Source organism: Podarcis muralis, chromosome 12 (genome assembly GCF_964188315.1).
Source record: "Podarcis muralis chromosome 12, rPodMur119.hap1.1, whole genome shotgun sequence".
Classification (NCBI taxonomy): Eukaryota; Metazoa; Chordata; class Lepidosauria; order Squamata; family Lacertidae; genus Podarcis; species Podarcis muralis.
The window spans coordinates 50709981-50733265 of NC_135666.1; the positions used below are offsets into that span (position 1 = coordinate 50709981).

The following is a 23285-nucleotide window of genomic DNA, read 5'->3' on the forward strand; positions in this document are numbered from 1 at the left end:
GGGCTCAAACTGATTGCCAGTAGAGATTAGGCGGTTTTCAAAGTTGCAGGTGCACACTGGAATTGTATGGCTTGTCTCATTGGGGTTTTGTTTTTTTAATACTAAGGTAATTTTTATCTCTTTGCCTTCTGCAGCAAAATCTGTGTATTAAAGAGCGGGTAAATGTCTCATATTACATGGCCAATGGCTTGAGGAAGCCCAGTAAAATTCTTAAGGTTCCCCGTCTTTTGAATGGCAGATATGCATGCTATGTCCCACACTGCTTTTGAAACTTTCAAAGACATTTGAAATGCAAAGCCCAAATTTCCCCTTGGGCACACAGACTCACCTGAATTTATTTATTTAGACCTATATAGGCATCCTTATTGCAAAAAAGTAGCAATCTTTCCCCTTCCTTCTTAAAAATCGAAATAACTGAGACTGCAACCCAACCATGATTACTTGGGAGTAAGCCACATTGACCTTGGCTGGCCTTGCTTCCATGTAAAAATGCATAAGATTGCACTGTGAATGTATCTAAAGAAGGGCTTTGGAATCTCTGGCTCTCCAGTGTTAATGGACTTCATCTCCCATCAGTCCCAGCCGGCATGACCAGTGGTTAGCAATGATGGGAGTTGTAGTCCAACAGCATCTGGAGACTTCACCCCTAGTCTAAAGTATTCAGCATTATACTGACTCAAAACAGCTGCATTTGGCTCACGTGGTCACCCTTTCATTTTTTTTATTAATATCACCAAATTTATTATCTTTTCTGAGGCCAATTTTAGTAGCATCTATGGGGTTTTATATAATACAGGGGTTTCAGCCTTTTCCTAATATGAGGCTACACAGCAGTCATCTTTCCATTTTCCTTAACCAGAATTTATACCAGAAATTATAATCTTAGTAGAAAATAAAGTACTTCTACTGATATTCTTTATATTGCACATTTCCCCCCCTCACTCAAAATATTTCCAATCCAAGGACAAATCTACAGGTATAGTGGAACATATTTTCTGTGCAAAAAAAAAAAGTTTGTTTGGTAGTCTTGCAAGTAGAAAATGATATTATGGTGTGGATTTTTAAAAGATATTTGTAGAGTTGATGTAGTTTGCACCATTCTGTGTAGCACCGTTCTGTGTAGCAGTTCTCCTTTTAGCATCTAGTGCTAAATTCTAGAACCCTCTCATAGCACACTGCTTGGCTTCTTTCACAACCGTTCAGTCGTCACAAACTAGTCCCAGAAATAATTGATTTTTCATACTTTCTGACTATTTCCCAGTATGGGTTTTGGTGTGCCATTTCCCCACAAATGTTCATATTTGTTCCATTTTTATTTTGCTAGGTTATATTACTATTTATTTATTGCTGCTTTTAGGTTAAAGGTAGAAAACCAACCACAAAAACAAGTGGCAACAAACAAACAAACCAGAAAGCAAAAAAAGGAACAAATTCTAGGTGTTTATTTATTTCAGGCCCAATGTGTTTCAGGAAAAAATAATTCCTTGGGGCACATACAGTCATACCTTGGGTTACAGACGCTTCAGGTTGCTTGTTTTCCGGTTACGGACGCACTGAAACCCAAAAGTACCAGAAGGGGTTACTTCCAGGTTTTGGCACATGCGTAGAAGCACTAAATCACGCTTTGCGCATGTGCAGAAGCGCCGAATCACAACCCGTGCGTGTGCAGACTCAGCGCTGTGGGTTGTGGATGCTGTGGGTTGTGAACATGTCTCCCACCCAGATCACGTTTGCAACCCGAGCATCCACTGTAATCTCATAGTGACTCCTGTCCTATAGTGTTGCTTGAATCTCAGGGTTACTGCTAGAAACATGCCCCTGTACAAGGTTTGCTCCGTAAAACTTTTGACAGATCAGGAATGCACCTTATTCCTTGCACCTGGAGTTTTTCCCCCCTTTTAGATTGTAGGCCTTCATAAATAGGTGCGCGCACACAGTTGGCATTAATCTTGTTGAAAATACCTGAATGACAGCAGTCTCTCCCTTTGGCAAGGGTTTTTGCAAAAACCATTTCTTCACCCACTAGTATTTTTTTATTTTCTTTTAGTAAGTACATAAGCAATACCTTAATATGTACTTTCCTGTTGTTAGTTACCTTACAGAACAAGTTTGAGTTTGGGGAGTTTGACGCAAGTGAAGATTTAATGTGGCGATGTCCTTAAGCAGCCTAGTTCACAACGGGAAATCCCCAAAGGTCCTGACTTTCTGCTGTTATTTTGTTTCCCCGTAAGGTTCTGCCACTTTGCACCACTGGCAACAGCTTGCGCAGCCTCATCTTGGGGGCATCCTTGACCCACGGCCCGGGGTTGTCACTAAGGGCTTCCGGACTCTTGACCTCGACCAGGACGAAGTATACTGCCTTAACGATTTTGAAGAAGACGAGTCAGGTGACATTACATACAAGGGCCTAACTACCTCGCCGCCGATGCATCACACTGAGACCTCAGGTGAGAGGTCACAAGCGCAAGGGACTGTTTCAGACAGCGAGAATCCCCCAAGTCGCTCTCAGGCGTCCCCAGAGGAGATGCAGGAACCGGCGACTGACGATGATGAGGGGTCTGGTGAGGGAACCTCATTAAGTCCAGCACAACTGCCGTGTTTGCAGGATGTCGATTATTGGGCCATTCTCACGTCTCTCCGGAGCAGCATCCGTAGTGTTGCTTCATGTGTAGCTTCTGCACAATCGTGTGCTCAGGGATTAACAGGAGACCGTTTCCAAAACGATTGCTTCTAACAAATCATTGATTTTGCTGTACTTTAAAAAAAAAGTGCATGGTTCATTTTTGGTTTCCTTTTTTGGATAAGAGAAGGCTGCTAAATGTGATTCAATTAAGGTCCCGAGAGAAGAGATGTTGGTGTTGCGTGTCTGCATATACATGTGTCCGCATGGAAGCTACAGTGTTAAAAAAAAAACATCCTTTTTTGTTGTTGTTAAGCAGGAGTTGGGTTTCAGCGCCTATATTATTTCTCCAGGTTGCTCTTGAAGTGCTGTTCTTCGCAAGAGGAAGCAAACAGGACCTAGTGATTGAAGACAAGCATAGTCTCATTATTTACCATATTTTTCTCTCTAAAAGACGCACTTTTTCCCCTTCAAAAATTAAGGGGAAATGTGTGTGCGTCTTATGGAGCGAATGCAGGCTCCTTGGCTTCAGCGATAGCAACGCGAAGCCTCCGAAGCGCAGAGGGAGAGCTCCCCCCGTGCCCCTTGGGTTCGCGTTGCTTTCGCTGAAGCCGCCTGAAGCCCTCGGAGCACAGCGGGAACTCCTGCTGCGCTCCGGGGGCTTCAGGCAGCTATCCGCAAGCCTTTGGAGTGCAGCAGGAGTTCCCACTGTGCTCCGAAGGCTTGCGGATAGCCGCCTGAAGCCTGGAGAGCAAGAGAGGTCGGTGCACACCGATCCCTCTTGCTCTCCAGGCTTCACTTCGCTGGAGAGGCGCTGCACAGTTTTCCCTCTCTGCGCAGCGCCCCTTCAGCGAAGCGGGAGGAGAAATGGAAGGGGCTCCATTTCTCCTGCCGCTTCGCTGAAGTGGTACTGAGCAGAGAGGGGGAGAATTTTCCCCCCCTATTCTCCCCCTCCTATGGTCCAGTGTGTCCTATAGAGCGAAAAATACGGTATGTAGGATTAGGTCCCTTCAGGTCACTTATTCCTTAGGACTCAACTGAGGGATAGCTCAGTAGAGCATGAGACTCTTAAATCTCAGGGTTGTGTGTTTGAGCTCCACATTGGACGAAAGATTTCTACATTGCAGGGAGTTGGACTAGATGATCCTCGTCATCCCTTCCAACTCGGCAATTCTGATTCTAACTACAGTGGTACCTCAGGTTACATACGCTTCAGGTTACAGACTCCGCTAACCCAGAAATCGTGCTTCAGGTAAAGCACTTTGCTTCAGGATGAGAACAGAAATTGTGCTACGGTGGCAGCAGGAGGCCCCATTAGCTAAAGTAGTGCTTCAGGTTAAGAACAGTTTCAGGTTAAGAACGGACCTCCGGAACGAATTAAGTACTTAACCCAAGGTACCACTGTACATACAGTGGTACCCTGCAAGACGAACGCCTCGCAAGACGGAAAACCCGCTAGACGAAAGGGTTTTCCGTTTTGGAGGCGCTTCGCAAAACGAATTTCCCTATGGGCTTGCTTCGCAAGACGAAAGCCCATAGGGAAATCTCCGGGGACCTCTTTTAAATGCTAGCGGTGGGGAGCAAAGCCTTCCCCCCCCCCCACGGCCTTCAGAAGAGGTCCAGGAAGGCTGGCGGGGGCCGAAAGGCTTTGCTCCCCACCGCCAGCATTTTAAAAGCAGTCCGGGATAGCAGGGAAGCGCTTCCCGCTATCACGGACGGCTTTTGAAGGCAGGAGAGGTCCGCGAAGCTTGGGCGCGCTGATCTCAGCGCGCGCAGGCTTCGGCATGCCGGCAACTCACCGCAAGCAGCGGCAGCGCTGCCGCTGCTTGCGGAGAGGTCCGTGAAGCTTGGGCGCGCTGATCTAAGCGCGCGCAGGCTTCGGCATGCCGGCAACTCACCGCAAGCAGCGGCAGCGCTGCCGCTGCTTACGGAGAGGTCCGCGAAGCCTTGGCCGGACAGCTTTTGAAGGCAGGTGGGGGGGAGCAAAGACTTTCGCCCCCGCCAGCCTTCAGAAGAGGTCCTGGACCTCTTCTGAAGGAGAGCGGGGGGCAAATGTCTTTGTCCTCCCTGCCTGCCTTCCCAGGGGCTTTTAAATCGCCCCGGACAGCGGAGAAGTCCTCCGCTGTCCGGGGCGATTTTAAAATGCCGCCCGCCAGCATTTTAAGATCGCCCCGGACAGCGGAGAAGCCCTCCGCTGTCCCGGGGTTTTTTAAAATGCTGGGGGTGGGAAGAAAAGCCCTTGTCCCCCCCCCCCCCCCGCCTTCAGAAGAGGTCGGGGGACAGACTGTCCCCGGACCTGGTCTGAAGTCGGTTTCCCTAGGAACGCATTAATTGATTTTCAATGCATTCCTATGGGAAACCGTGCATCGCAAGACGAAAAACTCGCAAGAAGAAAAAACTTGCGGAACGAATTAATTTCGTCTTGCGAGGCACCACTGTATAATGCTTTTGCACGCTGGTGGGGGCCTCAGTCTGGGTTGGAAGGTGTGTTTTTTTTTAAAAAAAAAAACTTTTCCTAGCCTAGCTGTCCTGGCAGCACCCTCAGCTGGTATTTGACGGGGCCAATATTTAAGGAGTCTGGGTTTGGAAGGGGAAATAATTCTGTAGTGCCATGACTGGGTTTCTCACCACTTTCCCGTCAGGCCAAAACAGGAGAAGGTGCCCCCTTAAGACACTTTGCAGGAGAAAACTGGTGTTGGGCAACTGAATTTTCACATCTGTGCTGCCATGCCTCTATGCTTATAACATGACCTTTTGGTCCTGTCTGAGAAGATTGATAGTTTTAACTGTTCTGGAATAAAACAGTACTCTCAACGCCCTCCCACCAGATGTCAAAGAGAACAACAACTACCAGACTTTTAGAAGACATCTGAAGGCAGCCCTGTTCAGGGAAGCTTTTAATGTATTACAGTATTTTAATATTTTGTTGGAAGCCGCCCAGAGTGGCTAGGGAAGCCCAGCCCGATGGGTGGGGGTATAAATAATAAATTATTATTATTATTATTATTATTATTATTATTATTATTATTATTATTATTATATTTCACAAACCAAAGCACATTTTAAATAGGGGAATATTGATGTATCTTGTTACTCAGGGAAACCCTTCAGTTCTGGAGCTTATATAATTAGCTGAAATAATAATCACATTGTGGCCTTAAGCCATAAAATTATTGGGTGGGTGAGTGAGTGTGTAGTTCAGTGCACAGCTCTTTTCAGACTTGAGTGCTGCTTCCACAGAATGAACATTATTTGCCCAAATATGAAATGTATATCAGAAAGTGTTTGTGTCAGTTGAAGAATATGTGTGACTGCTGCTTTTTAATTTCCTCGCACACATCATAGAATCTGAAAGTCCCCAGTCCTTTTCATCGGGCCTTGTGCATGCTAATTCAATTGCACTGAGCAGGTGAAGCAGGTGTCGTTTTGCACTGATTCTTCTTGCTGCAAATCTCAGCACATCAGATCTTCCCCCAAATCCTCTGCCTGTGCCCAATGACTTGAGAGGGGGTGTCTCATGACATTGTGAACTTTTAGAGCTGACGGAAGTTTGTACCTGCTTCAGATTTTGAAGCGGCACTTAAGATGACCTTTTGAGATCTTGCGGTTCCTGGAGAACTTGGGGTGTCTGTTCTTCTGAGTATCCTAGCCAGGGCAGAGACTCACAAAGGGCTAGAGGTGCTTCTCCCTGGCTAGCGTCTCTGTGTAGGCCTGTCCAGAATCTTAATACTACAAAAGCTGGTGTTTCGTTCTCTTCGATGCAACAGCATTGTGATTGTTCTTTCGACAAATGCTTAGCTCTTTATTGCGCTTTGTCTTTCAAATCACAATGGCAAGACCTGATTCTCATTGGGTTCTTGCCTGTTTTATAGCAGCTGTGTTTCTGACCTTATAATAAGATGTGCTTTTTGTGGACTGCATAGGATGAAACCTTTGGGTTGTCTTTTTTTCTTTTTGAAAGACTGTTAATTTACAGGAAGCTCACTATTTCCTATTGTGTTCAAAGGACAGAGAATGCTACGGACATGTGAAAAGCTCCGCTGTTGACTGCTGGAGGATGCTGTTTGTCAACCTAGTGGTATATTTGCAGGATCCATCCTTGAGCTCTAGAAATTGATTTCCCTTTGGTTCTCAATGTTACACTCCTCTTACTGGGCTCAATTGCTACTTTTAGCAGCCTTTTCCTATCTTTCTCATTCATTCATAACAATGAGTTTTAATTTAATTTTTATCAGGGCAGTTGGAATTCTTCTAATATAATTCTACGGGAAAACAAAATTGGTGTCTTTTATAAAGTGGATCTTGCGGGGACAACAGTCTCTGCATTTCACAGTTGGAACAATCACCTAATCTAAAACTTGCATTGCTTTGGTCTATTTTAATTTGTCATCTAGTGCTATGCTTCCTGTCTTACTTTAATTTACATCTCAAGTGTTCAGATACTTTTCTCCAAATAACTTTTCATCTCCATTTTGGTTATTTGAGATTTTCTCCAGCATATTTTAACCTTCTGCTTATTCTCCATGATACACAGAGAATCATGATTGCTAGGCCCAGTCCCTCCCTTCCTCCCTCCCTCCCTTCCTCCCTTATATATTAACTAATTTACCTTGCTTACCCTAATCCCTGAAGCATCAGCATCAGTTCTAGAGGTGATGTAGAGATTTCTTTAAAAAAACATTGTCCTGAGATCTGTGTGTTAACCATTAATAGAATTCATAACACTGTGTGTGATGGGGCAAATCTTGAGTCGCTTTTCACCCGCGTAGACCCCTTCACTTGTCAGGCTGTCTCACTTTCGTCCAGGCAATTCCTCTCTCAGGCAGGGATGGGGAAACTCTGGCCCTCCAGGTGTTTCTGAACTACATTTCCCATCAACCCCAGCCACTGGCTAACAGTAAAGGCTGGTGGGAGTTGTAGCCAAACATCTGGAAGGCCAAAGTTTCCCCTCTCCTTCTCCAAGGCCTGCATAGCTACACATGAGTCTTCTTAGTTGTGTTGTGTGTGCATGCCTCAAGTCATACACTAAACGGTAGTGACAAGAGAAAAGGACCTTGTGCGTTTTCTCAGCCTCTCTAGAAGTTTGGAGTGGCATGTGGATGTGATGTCTCTGTTCAAAACCATGTGTCAAACCGTTGTATATGTCCTTTCACCCTAAACTATGTGTTTGGGGACGTGTTAAATGTTGAGAGGAGGAGGAGGAGGAAGATCAACAGTCACAGGAAACCTCACTGGCATGTTTTTTGTGCATGTTTTAATACCACTAACTTACTAAGGCTTGTTTACTGAATCAGAACCTATGCAATCATGAGATCTTTGCTGTCGTAACAAAATGGGTTGTACTTCAAGGAACATTTTGGATGCACGTCCTTTGAATTTCTGAATCGCTGTGCAACAAAGGGACTTAGCCATAAAGTATGTCACGTGGCAGAAGGGGGAGAATTAGCACAGCTCCAGCAGCCTAGGACACAAGGGGTGTGGAAGTGGTATTGGTTAAAATGCGGCGGCACCCTTACAGCTTCTCTGCCACAGCCCATGCTTTCAAGATACCAACAAGTACTCTCCTTTTCCCCATTCCTCTCATACATATAAATTCTAAATTGCCTTAATCCTCCTTCCTCGTTTGCCATCTTCTATTCACGTGGCTGTGTTGAATACATATTTGCTTCCCTAGTCTCAAATTCTGTTCCCATTTTTTTCTTGCATTTGTCCTGCATACTATAAAGACACACACAGGCATGCACATAACCCTGTACAGCATGGTGTGTGTTAATTTTTTCCACCTCCAGCACATTCCCAGTAATTAAAATTACACATTTAAAGTCCTGGGAAAATAGAGATTTTTGTTTGTTTGTTTTTGCCTGATTTTGAAATTACATCAAAGTAGGTGTTGGATGAGTTGGACGACCCTCCCTGGGGAGAGAGAGCATTCATTCCATAGTTAAGATGCCACCACCAAGAAGGTCCTGCTCAGTAGCCACTTTGCCACCTCTCAGATGACAGGGAAAGCCCAAAAAAGACCCTCTGTTGAGGATTTTGGTTTATAGGCAGGCACATGTGGAGACAAGCAGTTCCTTGAACGTCCTGATCCCAAGTCATGCGCAGCTTTGTTTAAAGGCCAAAAAGCGCTCTTTGGATGGAGCCTGGATTCAAAGCAATATGTCACAGGGGTTGACATAACTGTAATGCTCAGTCCAGCTAACAGCCTTGGCCCTGTATTTTGGATTTAATTGCAGTTTCCTAACCATCTTTGAAGGCAGCCCCACAAAAAAATGCACTGCTGTAGTCTAATCTACAGGGAGCATGAATTACTGAGGCCAGGGCGTATTTGTCCAGGGGATTTGACACCTGGCACCCCAGCCTATATTCTGAGGCATGCAATGTAGGAAATAGACCCCTGGAAGATGATATAAACTGCTACTCCACATGGCGAGCCCTTAAGACTTGGAGCTTTCTTTACACCAGCATTCTTCAACCTGTGGTTCTTTGGATTTTGTTGGAACTGCAGCTCCCATCTTCACTGACCATTGGTGGGGATGGTGAGAGTTTTGTCCCGCCACACCTTGAGACCCAAGTTGAGAAAAGGCTACATTGCATTCGTTATGCACAAGGCGATTGTAGAGCATCAATCCCAAAAAGCACTCCTTCCATTCACAGGGAAAATTGGACCCGCCAGAGGCTTCCACAAATTGGGGTGGGGGATTTTTTCTCCAGCTCCCTCTGTAGCCCCCTACACCATTTCCCATACTGAAGGTCTACCGGTCTTCTGAATAAGATTTTTTGCAGGATCTGTTGACCTCAGGATATCCCATTCCGTGCATGGAACTTTACTCCTGGAACTCTGGATCCAGCAGAATATCTGTTTAGATTGGATAGTAGAGAACTACACAGGGCTTGCCTCGCTCTCTCTCACATCTTTCTAGGCTTGACAAAGGCATGTTTTTATAATGTATGTAAGAATAGGCATTATGTTAAAATGTGGACAGGGGTTAAGAGAATCTTAAACAGTGTGACATACTTCATGGCTAGTTCCAGTTTGCATTCTACAGATGCACTCTACAGCAATTTCTAAACACAAATTAAGGATGCCTTAAATAAACTATTAAAAATATTGTTATGATCTAGGGTGCCGGCAACTGTGTCTTGCTGCAGCACTGTAAAATTGCGGCAAATATATTTCCCTTTCTGCTTAACATATGGCAATATTTTTATGAATGAATATGACATAATTGCTATCTTGTGCAGCTGCAGATGGTTCTGTCTTTGATGGGGGAGGAGGGGGAAAGGAAATGTCGCAGATGGACAGTAGTGGTTCCAAAATGGTTACACTGGTCTCCGGGCACAAAAAGAAACACACATGTGTTCTGTTATGTACATATTTTATTGTACATAATATTTACTACTGCCTCTCTACTGGAATCCATTACTGAAATGAAAGATGATGGGATACTTTTGCCCGGATCAATATGGGGGAAGCTGAAATGCGTAATCATTCCGGGCTTTGCTGATTTCTTTCACACGCCGCCAAGGTCTTGTCTATCGGCTGGACTTGTTTAAATCTCCTACCGGCGGTGCCTCTTCAGAAAAGGCAAATGTGGAAATGGATATTGAGACCAATTCTTAAAGTTACGGTCGCGGTATGGTTACCACTCCTGCCGTGGCTCCTCTGCCTGCAACTTTGGCAATGTTAGAACAACTAAATCAGTGGGGGAAAGTTGGCAATGTGATTACTGGGGGAAATGGCGGCATATTAAGTAACCACATCACTAGCCCCTCTCAAATGATCTTGCTGTTCTATTTCCCTCCCAGAGTGGAATAATAATAATAAAATTTATAATTTATATTTATAAATATTTATACCCCACCCACCAGGCTGGGTTAATGATAAGCCACCACGAGAGAGGAGCTACCATGCCACTCAGCTGGTCTGTGAGCACATTAGTTACTTAAACTTGCTAGGAGAACTGGGCTTCCTAATCCTTAAGGCATCAGAGCCTGTTTTTGAGCCCTAAAGAATACAAGAACCGAAAAGGTGTTAGCTCTGATGATGAACTCTCCTCCTGGAGAGTTTTGTGTTAAAGAAAGTGAATCAAATCCGACGCCTGTTGCATTTCACCTTCCCTGCATCGATCCCACGAGAAGTATCGCATCGCTTGTCCATCTGTTTGAGTGCACAGAGCTTTTCTTTTCTCCCCCCTTTTATATATAAATGCAAAGAATGTTCTATTCTTTTTAATGTAGTACATCATCCTGGGAAGTGCATGTCACAAACCAACTCCACCTTCACCTTCACCACCTGCCGCATTCTGCACCCTTCCGATGAGCTCACACGAGTCACTCCAAGGTAAGGGCTTCCAGAGAGCAGTTGTGCTCCCTGGGGCAGGGGAGTGCCTTAGCCTAGAAGGCAAGGGGATTTGGAGAGATGCATATATTTCAAGGTCTGGCACCTTCTAAACTTGCCATCAGATCACATCACCAGCTTGCCTTAAATATAAATGGTAAAGGTAAAGGGACCCCTGACCATTAGGTCCAGTCGTGGCCGACTCTGGGGTTGCGGCGCTCATCTCGCTCTATAGGCCAAGGGAGCCAGCGTACAGCTTCCGGGTCATGTGGCCAGCATGACTAAGCCGCTACTGGCGAAGCAGAGCAGCGCACAGAAACGCCGTTTACCTTCCCGCCGGAGCGGTACCTATTTATCTACTTGCACTTTGACGTGCTTTCAAACTGCTAGGTTGGCAGGAGCAGGGACTGAGCAACGGGAGCTCACCCCGTCACGGGGATTCGAACTGCCGACCTTCTGATCGGCAAGTCCTAGGCTCATGGCACTTATTTTTCCAGAATCATCCAAGAAATCTAGCATGTCTCCCAAGCTGATTGCAGCTCCTGTGGAGAGTAATAATGTCAATGTCAATGGAAGGAGGACACGATGAAATTAATGTCACTTTGTGCCTCAGAGTCTTTAATAAAGCCAGTGGCTTTATTAAAGCCAGATAACAGTAGTCAAGTCTTCAAATAATTGAAACTACGCTGGTACCTCAGTTCTTGAACATAATCCATTCCGGAAGCCTGTTCGGCTTCCGAAACGTTCAAAAACCAAGGCAAAGCTTCCGATTGGTTGCAAGAGTTTCTTGCACTCAGCAGGAGCCACATCACACTTTTGGGTTCCGAAAAACGTTCGAAAACGGCAGCATTTACTTCTGGGTTTTTGGCGTTCGAGAACCGAAACGTATGACAATGGAGGCGTTTGGGAACGGAGGTACCACTGTAGATTAGTGTGGCAGAATTGGCATCATCTACGAATCTGAGGAGAGGGATTCCTAACAGTAAGAATTGGCCAGGTGTGAAGTTTTGTTGTTGTTTTTTAAGTACTACAGTTGTCTGTTAAATGTAATTGCACATAGATATGTCCAAGGGTTTGAAATGAGTTATCATTATCAAAAACTCATGTAATAACAATAGACAGTTGTCCACACAGTTCTTTTGTAGCAGTTTAAATGGCACCGCGACACAAGGTAAAATTAAAGAGTTAATAAATTGATAGATTTTTCTATTCCAAAGTCCCATGGAGACCTGGAATAGAGCCTTCTGAAAGAAAGCATGGCCGGCTGGCTCCACGTTACAAAATGTTGTCGAGCCTTGCTTCATGCAAAAATAAGGCTGGTCTTTTGAATGCCTTAACGAAGAAATTGAAGAAATATTAACACACACCATGATGAAACCTGCCACTGCCCCACTTTACGAGGGGCACCTGTCCTAACAAGTCAGAGGATAGGATGTTAATTCCTTCACATGGACTGTTTTCAGTTTCTGGAATTCCTGCTCTGCCTCACCCTTTTCTTTCCCCAGCCCGCATAAATTTTGCCATTGATCCCATGCTGTGAAGTGCTGCAAAAAGCTACAGAGATAGCTGCAATCTTCCCTATTGAACTTCTGGCGGAAATCTCTATTGCTTAAGATGTGAATTTTTATTGTGACATTAATTTCATTGTAAAGCGCACTTGCTACTTCCCTTAGCTCACCCTGAAATCTATACTTTGCTCTCTCTCTGATGGCCAGGGTGGGGTGGGGGTTGTCTCTTTTATTTACTGTATTGGCCTGAATATAAGCCGCACCCAAATATAAGCAACACCTTTAAAATTCAAGGAGGGGGGAGACAATACTGGAATATAAGCTGCTCCATTAAAATTCTGCAGGCACTCACACCCATTCCGTTTTACCATAGGTCTGTTTCAGCAGCGATATCGTAAAAGCCAATTTTTGTAAGGTTGTGAATTTAAGCAGCACTTTTAATTTTTCGCAGTCGGAATTTGGGGGGGGGGTAAAGGTAAAGGGACCCCTGACCGTTAGGTCCAGTCGTGGCCGACTCTGGGGTTGCGGCGCTCATCTCGCTTTATTGGCCGAGGGAGCTGGCATACAGCTTCCAGGTCATGTGGCCAGCATGACTAAGCCGCTTCTGGCAAACCACAGCAGCGCATGGAAACGCCGTTTACCTTCCCACCGGAGCGGTACCTATTTATCTACTTGCACTTTGATGTGCTTTTGAACTGCTAGGTTGGCAGGAGCTGGCACTGAACAATGGGAGCTCACCCCGTCATGGGGATTCGAACCGCCAACCTTCTGATCGGCAAGCCCTAGGCTCTGTGGTTTAACCCACAGTGCCTCCCGGGGCGGGGGAGAGTGAGGCTTATATTCAGGCCAATATGGTACTTTGGCATTCACTGTGGATTCAGAACGAAAGTGCCACCAATGCAAGGGGTTGGAGTAGCGGAGCTCCTTAAACTCTGAATGATGCTTCTTCACAGGTCATGTGAGGAAGACGATGAGACTGCTTTATGTCACCTTGTGCTGAGAGGAGATGTAGGGCACACAATATGACCAGCGTGACAGGGGGTGAGCAGCGCTGCCAGCAGCCTCCGTGCTGGCAGAGTCCTGTAGAAGGAATGTTAGTGTTTTATGGCACCAGCTAACTCAAAGACTTCTGCTCAGTCCCACCTCCCTCTTTCCATTCTAACCTAACATCCTAACACAAGGTGGCATTCTAACCAAAACACTCTAAGTTCCATATAGTGAAGTGCTGGTTTTAACACTGATTTGAAAGCACAGTTACTCTCTTTTTTTGGTCTTTGTTTTCAGGACCCATTTTTGAATACCCTGCCTTCCTCCCTCTAACAAGGCCCTGCTGTTGTTAGCATAGGGACAATTAGCAATTTAGGAAACCTCAGGCACCCTCCCTTGTCATTGCCTTGTTGGTCAACTTTAGCATAGGGACGCTTGTTGCAATAATCTTAATAATAATAATAATTTATTTATATCCCACCTATCTGGCTGGGTTTCCCTAGCCACTCTGGGCAACTCTAATAATAATAATAATAATAATAATAATAATAATAATAATAATAATAATGGGCAATGATAAAATATTAAACATTAAAAACTTCCCTAAACATGGCTGCCTTCAGATGTCTCCTAAAAGTCAGATAGTTGTTTATTTCCTTGCCATCTGATGGGAGGGTGTTCAACAGCAGGGCGGGTGCCACCACTCAGAAGGCCCTCTGCCTGGTTCCCTGTTGCTTCACTTCTCACAGTGAGGAAACTGCCAGAAGGCCCTCGGAGCTGGACCTCAGTGTCCGGGCTGAACAATGGGGGTGGAGACACTCCTTCAGGTATACCTGGCCGAGGCCATTTAGGGCTTTAAAGGTCGGCACCGACACTTTGAATTATGCTTGGAAATGTACTGGGAGCCAATGTAGGTCTTTCAGGACCAGGTTTATATGGTTTCTGAAATGTACCTTTTGTTGTTTGTGCAGCAACCTCAGCTTATTTGATGCTGTGGAGGAGAATGCAGGTAGACATTCCAGCCCCTGGTCCCAAGGAGTTTGCAGTTGAAAATAGTTAGCGATTTATCTTGGGGAGTGTGGTGATTGAAGGAAGTACAGGAAATAAAAAAAAATGTGTTAAGACTATATAAATATTTACTGGGAGGGAATGTTTATGCACCTGCCTTCAAATTAAGCCTTTCTAAATCTGATATGTTTGGTAGCTCCTGCTCCAGGACTTGAGCGCTAGTGAATCTGACCTAAATGCCTCTTGCACGGGCAATATTTGAGTATAGTAACCTACTCTTAAGTAGGCATTCTTAAAGATTTTGAGAACAGACTCCTCTTGGCAAAGGTTAGAGAGAGTAAGATTCAGTGCAGATGCCCAGCAACTCTTATGGAGGTATCAAAATGAACTTCTTTCCCAAGTTTATTTTACACGCCATTCCCAGCACCTAGTTAGCACGCTTGATCAGGAAGACTAATCCATAAATCCATTTTGGGGTAGAAAAGACAAGGGTAAAGGCTGCAGCCATTTACAGATACTAAACAGACAAGGACCTTTTTTATCCCAGATTTGATGTGATACTCCCTTTTAAATTAGTCTAACTATTTTTATTCATGAAACAAAGTAAATCAGGATTTCCTGGAATATTAGAACACAGTCAGCTCTCGTTTGTGAATCTTATACAGCATCACATGCCCAAGAGTTTTTGCAAGTTACTTATTTGAAAATAGAATTGGGTGGTTACTTTCCAGGCTCCTTAGTTACTCACTTAGGTTATGTTGCTTCCTCCTTTATGCAAAAGAACCTGCCTGCTCCTTCCAAATGTGGGATTATGTGGAAGCTATCATGTTTGCCTTCCAGTAACTGCTGCAGAACTGCTCCAGTCTACCTGCCAGCCCTAGTCTAGGACTAATATCAAGGAGTATTTTAAGTCTGGAATGCGTGAGAATGGACCAGCTTCTCTGTTAGCACTAGAGCTTGTAAGCAGATTTTGTTAAACAAAGGACTGATTCAAGAGCCGCAAGAACAGCAGGCGGCCACCTATAAGTCGCTAAAGCTAGGGCAAGATCATAGGCAATGTCTATAAAAAGAAACATTTGTGTGCGCACACATACTCACTGCTACACGCACATGTTTGTATTTTTCATGTGCAATGCTTTTACATGTGACAAAACATTTCCCCAGGGCTGCAGCAGTTTGCAGTGACTTGTAGTGACATTCACTTGTTGAGAGCACCTAGCACAGGCATAGGCCAACTCGGCCCTCCAGATGTTTTGGACTACAATTCCCATCATCCCTGACCACTGTTCCTGTTAGCTAGGGATCATGGGAGTTGTAGGCCAAAACATCTGGAGGGCCGAAGGTTGCCTATGCCTGACCTAGCACAAAGGAATGTTGGTTTCCTGTTCACCTGAGGGGGAAATGTAATATTTTCTGCCACTTTCCCCCTGTATGTGTACGATATGGTGGTGACATGAGTTCATTCCACCCCAGCTGCCATGTCAAACAAGCCATGTGGATAATTGTCCCTTAGCGCTCTTAACCAAGTTGGTTGGCTGTTATCAAACAACTGGAATTACAGCTGCACTCCACAAGAGGGCATATTTGCTATGCAGCAGGGAGCATGCTGCTGTGATGACGAAGTTCTGTGTACTCTGAAGTTCTGTGTACTCTCTTTGGCTTCTCCCAACTTCTCATAACAATATTATTATTATTATTATTATTATTATTATTAGGGAGGGAAGAATACACATAGGTGCATATGTTGAACTGGCTTCATGAATTGTTCGACACACAGCCCAATCAACGTGACTTTTTGGGATATGTCGCCATGTATCACATGCAGTGATAAGGACGTGTCCCTGAATGTTCATAAAGTGTGCTTTAACTACACCATAATTTCAGTTATGGCCCCATAGCAGCCGGTGCACGGGATTACACCTCAAATAAATGTTCTTATAGCTCCCTCACAAGCCTCCCACACCAGTTTTCAATGGCAGAATTATAGCAGGGTAGAATTATTACTTTTTTTTTACAATACCCTCTTTAACCCATGCCGAAACAGCAGCTGTGTGAGCGGACCCCACGACAATCTGCTCACACTAGTCTTATAGTTCCCAAAATGAATTCTCACCAATATATTTTGTATCAACAGAGTGTACTGCTTTCTTTTTTAAAGGCCCCCCTCCCCAATTTTATATTTGCTCCAAACTGACACTGAGTCAGCGGGAATACAGCTATTGATTTCAGTGGCAATTTTGTTTTGTAGCAAGTATTCATGGCAGAGATTTACGTAGTGGGATTTGTGAACGTCATAATTCATGCTCTTCTGCACAGTTTCTCTTGCCATCACTGTAATCAGAATGTCTTGATAATGGAAACCTCATTAAATCTGCCCTTGTTAGAGGAAGAAGCAGCTATTGTAACTTGCAAAAATTGACCAAGCGTCTAGGTAAAGCCGCATGCATTTTTAGTGTGCATATTGCCTGATCTGCATCATTTCATGGGAATGGCGGTTTGATGGCTATTTTCTGACCTGTTGTTCAGAGTTTACCTGGTAGGATCAGAAGGTAGAATAAAATAAAACAACTAATCAGCAGTTGATCAAACAATTGCATGGTGTGTGTGAGAAGCTGTGAGCTCGCAGCCTCCCCTAATAATAACCAGACCTCTTTTAGGTGGGTAGGAGCAAAAAATGTAAGCATTGGTCTCTGTACACATATTTGCTTAGTTGTGGGGTTTCCTTTCTGCTGTGTGTTAAATGGAAATAAGCTGGTGAAAGAAATTGATATAATGTTGCTGCCCCATTGAGCATAGAGAACAAGAAGCCACAAGACTAAGGTAGCTTTTGTACACAATCACATTGTATGGAGTTTCCCCCCTTTCCTCAACCATAATATTGCCAATTTGCATAATCTAGAATGTGCATTTGGTTTTATAAAATTTTTCTGTATTTCCCAAATTTAATATCATCCGGAAAGGTACACAGTAGACTACGTTTAGACCAGGGTTTCCCAAACTTGGGTCATTTTGGACTACAATTCCCATCATCCCTGACCACTGGTCCTGCTAACTAGGGCTGATGGGAGTTGTAGTCCAAAAACAGCCGGAGAGCCAAGTTTGGGAAACCTTGTTTTAGACTTACGAGTATGTGGCCTGTTTGCAGGAAGCTTGCATTTAATAACATCTGCTGTAAAATAGTGAATATATTCCTTCCACCCTCTTTTTTATTATTTAACAAAACTAATGTACCTCTTGCTTGTAATTGGAGCATCTAAGTAGTTTATGAAAAATAAAACAAACATTAACATTTTCAGTAGAAGGGAGTTTAGGACAAGTGTTCCTTTTTCACAGCTAGTGATAAAGCATAACTGTATGGAATATGATCTGTCTGTGTATCGCCCTTAAGTTCTGTTGGTACACTTACAAACAGGTGCAATCCTATTATTAGATTGTTAACCGAAGCATTTACTTCTGGGTTTACGGCATTCGAAAACCGAAACATTTGTCAACGGAGACATTCAAAAACCGAGGTACAACTGTCCCCTGGTTTTCAAACAGCTTATTTCTTGAATGTTTTGGCTCCCAAATGCCGCAAATGGACAAATGTGAGTTTTCCAGTTTGCGAAGTATTTTTGGAAGCCAAATGTCCAATGGGACTTCCGCGGCTTCCGATTGGCTGCAGGAGCTTCCTGCAGCCAATCAGAAGGCGTGCTTTGGTTTTCCAACATTTTGGAAGTCGAACGGATTTCCGGAACGGATTCCGTTTGACTTCCAAGGTGTGACTGTACTCAAATCATTCCTGAGAATGGTGGTTGAGAACTCATTTTTCCTTCTACCTCAGACAAACATTGTCTCTCTAGCTGACTTTTAATAATCTGAGGCAATTGAATCGGTACCAAGTACGTATTTATATGTGGGTTTATCAAGTGGTGGCAGTTTGAAAGTCAGTATTCCGATGGAGATGTTGACTTGTTTTTCTGTTTCTCTTCCCCCTGCCAGCCTTAACGCAGCACCTACTCCAGCTTGTAGCAGCGTTGGCAATTTGAAAGGCACCCCGGTGGCCACGCCGTGCACCCCACGGCGCCTGAGTTTGGTCGAATCCTTCACCAACCTCCGGGAGTCCACCACCACCATGAGCACTTCCTTGGGGCTGGTGTGGCTACTCAAAGAGCGTGGGATATCGGCAGCAGTGTATAACCCGCAGAGCTGGGACCGCGCCGGCAGGAGCTCCCTCCTGAGCACCTACGCTCCCAGAATGGCCGTCATTCCTTCCACTCCCCCCAACTCGCCTATGCAGACGCCTTCTTCCTCCCCGCCATCTTTTGAGTTCAAATGTACCAGCCCCCCGTACGACAACTTCTTGGCGTCCAAGCCGGCCAGTTCCATTCTGAAGGAGGTGCGGGAGAAAAAGAACATCCGCAGCAGCGAGAGCCAAACGGACGTGTCCGTCTCGAACCTCAACCTTGTGGACAAAGTGAAAAAGTTTGGGATTGCCAAGGCGGTGAGCTCGGGGCAGCCGCAAGCCCCTGCGTTGGCGGACGTGCAAGGACCTCTTCTCCCCGGGGCACAAAGGCCAATGAAGGCCTTTGCTCCTGGGAGCCTGGTACCAGAAGACCTGGCCTTGGGCGGTCCTTCTGTAACAAGTGCCATTGGGGGTCTTCAGCTGAACAGCGGCATTAGGAGAAACCGAAGTTTTCCAACGATGGTGGGTTCCAGCATGCAGATGAAAGCGCCATCGTCTTTTACTCCTGGCCTGTTGATGGGAGCAAAGCTCCCTAAGCAAACCAGCTTACGGTGAATGGCTTAAGATGCAGCCGAACTTGTAGAGGAGAAAACGAAAGCGCTCCTTCTTCAGACAGTTTTTTTAAAAAAAGAAACAACAACAGATTTTTCTTCTTCCATTTACCATTGAGTTTGACAAATCAACTTTGTGCCTAATGGGGGGTGGGGGTGGGAAAAAAGAGTGTAAACTTTGTACAGGATGTAAATATGTACCAGATGTATTATAAAGTGAATCATGACACTGTTTTGACAATTTAACATGCTAACCTTTTGGAAAGGGTGTTTTTGTTTTTCTTTGCACTGAAAAAAAAAGAGCAATCCTTGGATAGAAAAAATAAAAATAAAGAATTCTTAGTTAGCCTAGCTTGATATTGGAACTAGCCTCATCTAGCAAGGGTTACAGATCATGCTTTCCAAACTGTGGGATATCAGCACACAAACACAAGAAATTTTTGTAGTTCATCAAAGCAAGTAGATTAGCATCTTGAACATCTTATTCTGCCTTTATGGATGAGAGGGGGAATATTCAAAGGATCTTTTTTCTTACAAAATAAACTTGAAGTAATAATGTGTTGAGAGTGACTGCTAAGTCTGGTAGGTGCCAGGAAGAAAACACACCTCTACTGCTGCTGTTTCATGTCCTGTGTTAATATTATTTTCAATGCTGCACTGGAATGTGGAAGGAAAAGTGCTTTAAATAGTGTTTTGTTGCAGACACTGAAAATACACACCTCTCAGAAACAAAACAAAATCTTGTATCGTGCTTTCATGAGGAGCCAAAGTCACTGAAAGAGTTGATTGTAGGTATGTTTAAAAGCCTAAATTTAAACAAATGTAGTACAGTATTGCCAAAAGATGTGTCCTTAAGAGAATAATTTCAAAAATAGCTTAGTAAGAGTGGTACAAGTGAAGGATAAATATTTCCATCTATTCTTTACCTCCAGATTTTGAGGTATTTAAAATGACCCAGTGGATCACTTCATAAACAGGGTTAGACCATTGCTATTTTAAGTGACGTTATAATTGCCTTTCATACATATCTGTTTCCGTCCGATCCATGTGATAGAGCTACTAGCAAATGGTTTTACATCTTCCGCCCTAATACCTTTTGGAAATCTTCAGTATTTGGACTTTTCTTCCCCCAAAGACTTTTCTAATTGTAAGGCTAATTCATTATTTAGTATTACATATATTTTTTAATGGTTCGTTGACACAAATCAGGATCAGACTGGTTTATGATCCTGGCTTGTTCACTAACCATAATGATAAACTAATGAAAGAGTTTCCCTAACTTTGGACTTCACAGGGAGCTCTGGTTAGTTTGAAAGTGGAAGCAGATGTTTGTGACCTTGAGGCTGCATCCAAGGTCCATTCATGTAACGCTAAATCATAATTTAGCGCTGTAGCATTGCGTCCAAAATGACCCAGTACGTAGAAACTTGAAACAACATCTGGAAAGAACTGAAAACAAACGAGGGGCACAAGGCACCATTAAGTTCTTCTGCCAAGAAGATGGCAGCTTGGCCGGAGCATTCTTGTGCAACTTCCATTGGGTTTTTTTTTTGGGGGGGGGGGGGACTTATTCAACAGAACTTCCTGTCCCAGGTCAGGTTTATCTTTGAGCTTATGTTTTGAAGCAGTTGGTGTGCCTAGTTGTGTGGGTGGCTTGTTCTTGACTTGATTTAAAACCAAACCCACTTTATTTATTTATTGCCAGTACCTCACTACATACCGTGCATTGCCGTTGTGCCAGACTGTTACTAAATCATTAGCACTGATAAATATTTGCAGTAGTGGAACTGTGCGGTTGTCGTTTTTTATGAGCGACAGATGAGCCCGGTTATCTGTTATTAGCTAGTTGCAATTCTGCTATGAATATTGAGAATGTCAGAGGACAGCAAGGGAGGGGATCATTAGCGAGTGCATGGGCTTCTAGATTTCTATTTATTCTACCGACATTTTAGCACTTCCTCATTGCCTCTACTTGCTGTTTGTCTGTGTGCACTTAATTGCAATTTGCAAGAACATAACTCAAATCTTTTTATCTGAATGTATCTTAAGACAACCAATAAATTAACAATTTTGAATAGGTGAAAAAAAAAAAATCACGAATGTATGAGGACCTTTTCGTGTACCAAGAGACCATGAGCTCATTTGTGGAATAAAATGGTAAAAACCCAACGATGAAGTTGAAAGTATTATTATTTACTCTTTTTAAATAAAAGAAGGTGTCTAACCACTGGAAAATCAGGTCACAAGGCATTGAAGAATTACACTTCTGTTTTATTCACAACTGAATATCAATAAACCAATTAAGGTGTCTAACCACTGGAAAATCAGGTCACAAGGCATTGAAGAATTACATTTCTATTTTATTCACAATTGAATATCAATAAACCAATAAAGGTTATATTGTGGATTATTTTCTGGATTTGTGTTTCCTGCATCCCTCCCCCCCCCCCCCCCGTTTCTGTCTTCCAATACTTGTTATTTTGGTTGTGAAATGGGATGCCAGATTCCAAATAATTTCTTGTCTGGGAAGCAGAGCAGAATGCAGTGACCTGTCACCTGTGGAGGGAAGCTTGCCTTCATTTGGAGAGACAAGAAGCCCAGAAAGACTGGTTTTCCCCAGCCCTGCTCCTCCACGGAGTTGCATATTCACACACCTTCCGCTAACCCGTTTTTCTCTGCACACACAAATAGGCCAGGTTTTTCCCCAACAGAAGCCAGACCCAGAAGTGCTCTGGAGAGACTTTATCCCCTTCCCCTCTCAGGCCAGCAAAATACGATTTGGGAATACTTTCCCACCACTCTTCTCGCTGGAATAAGCCCAGATCAATGAATTTACAGAACTCAATAATATCAGTAATAAGCCCAGATCAATGAATTTACAGAGATACATTGCTGCTTTCCTAGGCTGGTCAGGTAAAGGGGGGAAATTACTGTGTTTTCTCCTGCTTTGACCTAACTCTGGACAACAAACTCAGAAGAGCAACAGTCGGATTGCAAATGCGCCTGATTTGCTGGAGAGGGCATTTATAATCCTGCTGAAACCTTATATAACTTCCAATGCAGTTATGAGGGTCCTGATTTAATCCTTGGGGGAAAGCAGGAAATAAAATAAGAACTGAGGTTCAAATGGGTCCACTGCCCTCCATAAGGAGCTTCTGCTGGAATTGGATTTGATTTTTTCTTAAGCCCGGGAGATGGGTGGCGATTGTAGAGCTGATTGCGTTTGGCTGTGCAGAGTCGATCACCCAGCACAGGAAAGGGGAAGAAAGAAGTTCAGAATGTATCTCAATGTGAAGTAACAGCTTCATTATAGACCATGGCATGGGAGCCCAAAGGGAGAAAGGGAGGGAAGTCGTAGTTCAAAACATTGGCAGAACTAAACCATTCAGTATTCCATTGTTACTTCCATCAAAACTTATTTACACTGTTGAATTTATCTGAATTTATCTTAATGCTGCCCACGTTTTCAAGTTTACATAATCTCCCCCCACATATTCAATAAACATTTTCCAATCTTCTCTAAACGTATGTTCTTCTTGTTCTCTTATTCTATGTGTTAAATCTGCAAGCTGCGCATATTCCAACAGTTTAAGTTGCCATTCTTCTTTGGTTGGGACCTCACTCATTTTCCATTTTGGGGGGCTAACAGAACACGGGCTGCCGTAGTGGTGTACATAAATAACCTTTTTTGACACATGGGGACACCTGGGGAACAAAAAGGACTCTGGCCTCGAATAAAATTTAAGATATTGACGGATGCCAAAGAAGGAGGTGGACTTGCCCTGCCAGACCCATAAACTTTGTTGTGAACCATCTGCTTTTTGCTGGCTGAGAGAATGGCTTTTGCTGGCTGAGAGAATGGCTGCTTCTTGAAAACACTGAAGTGTTGGATAATGGCAGATGAAGTTGATGGACTATATGGAATTGGCGGAAATGACTGGCAAGATCCGAGACCATGGAGAAGAGTCGGTGGAAGAAGACTGGAAAAAGTTTAAAGACTATTTATAGAAGTATTGTAAAATTAATGAATGTTAGAAGAATGTTG

The 23285-nt window shown here is 44.0% G+C and overlaps 1 protein-coding gene across 4 annotated transcripts in view; it reads left to right on the top strand.

Annotated features, from left to right (window-relative positions):
* TRAK1 (trafficking kinesin protein 1) overlaps positions 1–21409 on the top strand; it is a 141361-nt gene extending 119952 nt beyond the window's left edge. For 3 of the 4 annotated variants that reach the window (XM_028751067.2, XM_028751064.2, XM_077916425.1), the window contains 3 exons: positions 2232–2561; positions 10862–10964; positions 18446–21409. In XM_028751067.2, the coding sequence (XP_028606900.2) occupies positions 2232–2561; positions 10862–10964; positions 18446–19244 (1232 nt within the window). In that variant the 3' untranslated portion in view covers positions 19245–21409. The remainder of the gene's footprint in view (positions 1–2231; positions 2562–10861; positions 10965–18445) is intronic. The other variant, XM_028751068.2, reaches the window with a different exon arrangement.
* The last annotated feature ends 1876 nt before the right edge of the window (positions 21410–23285 follow it).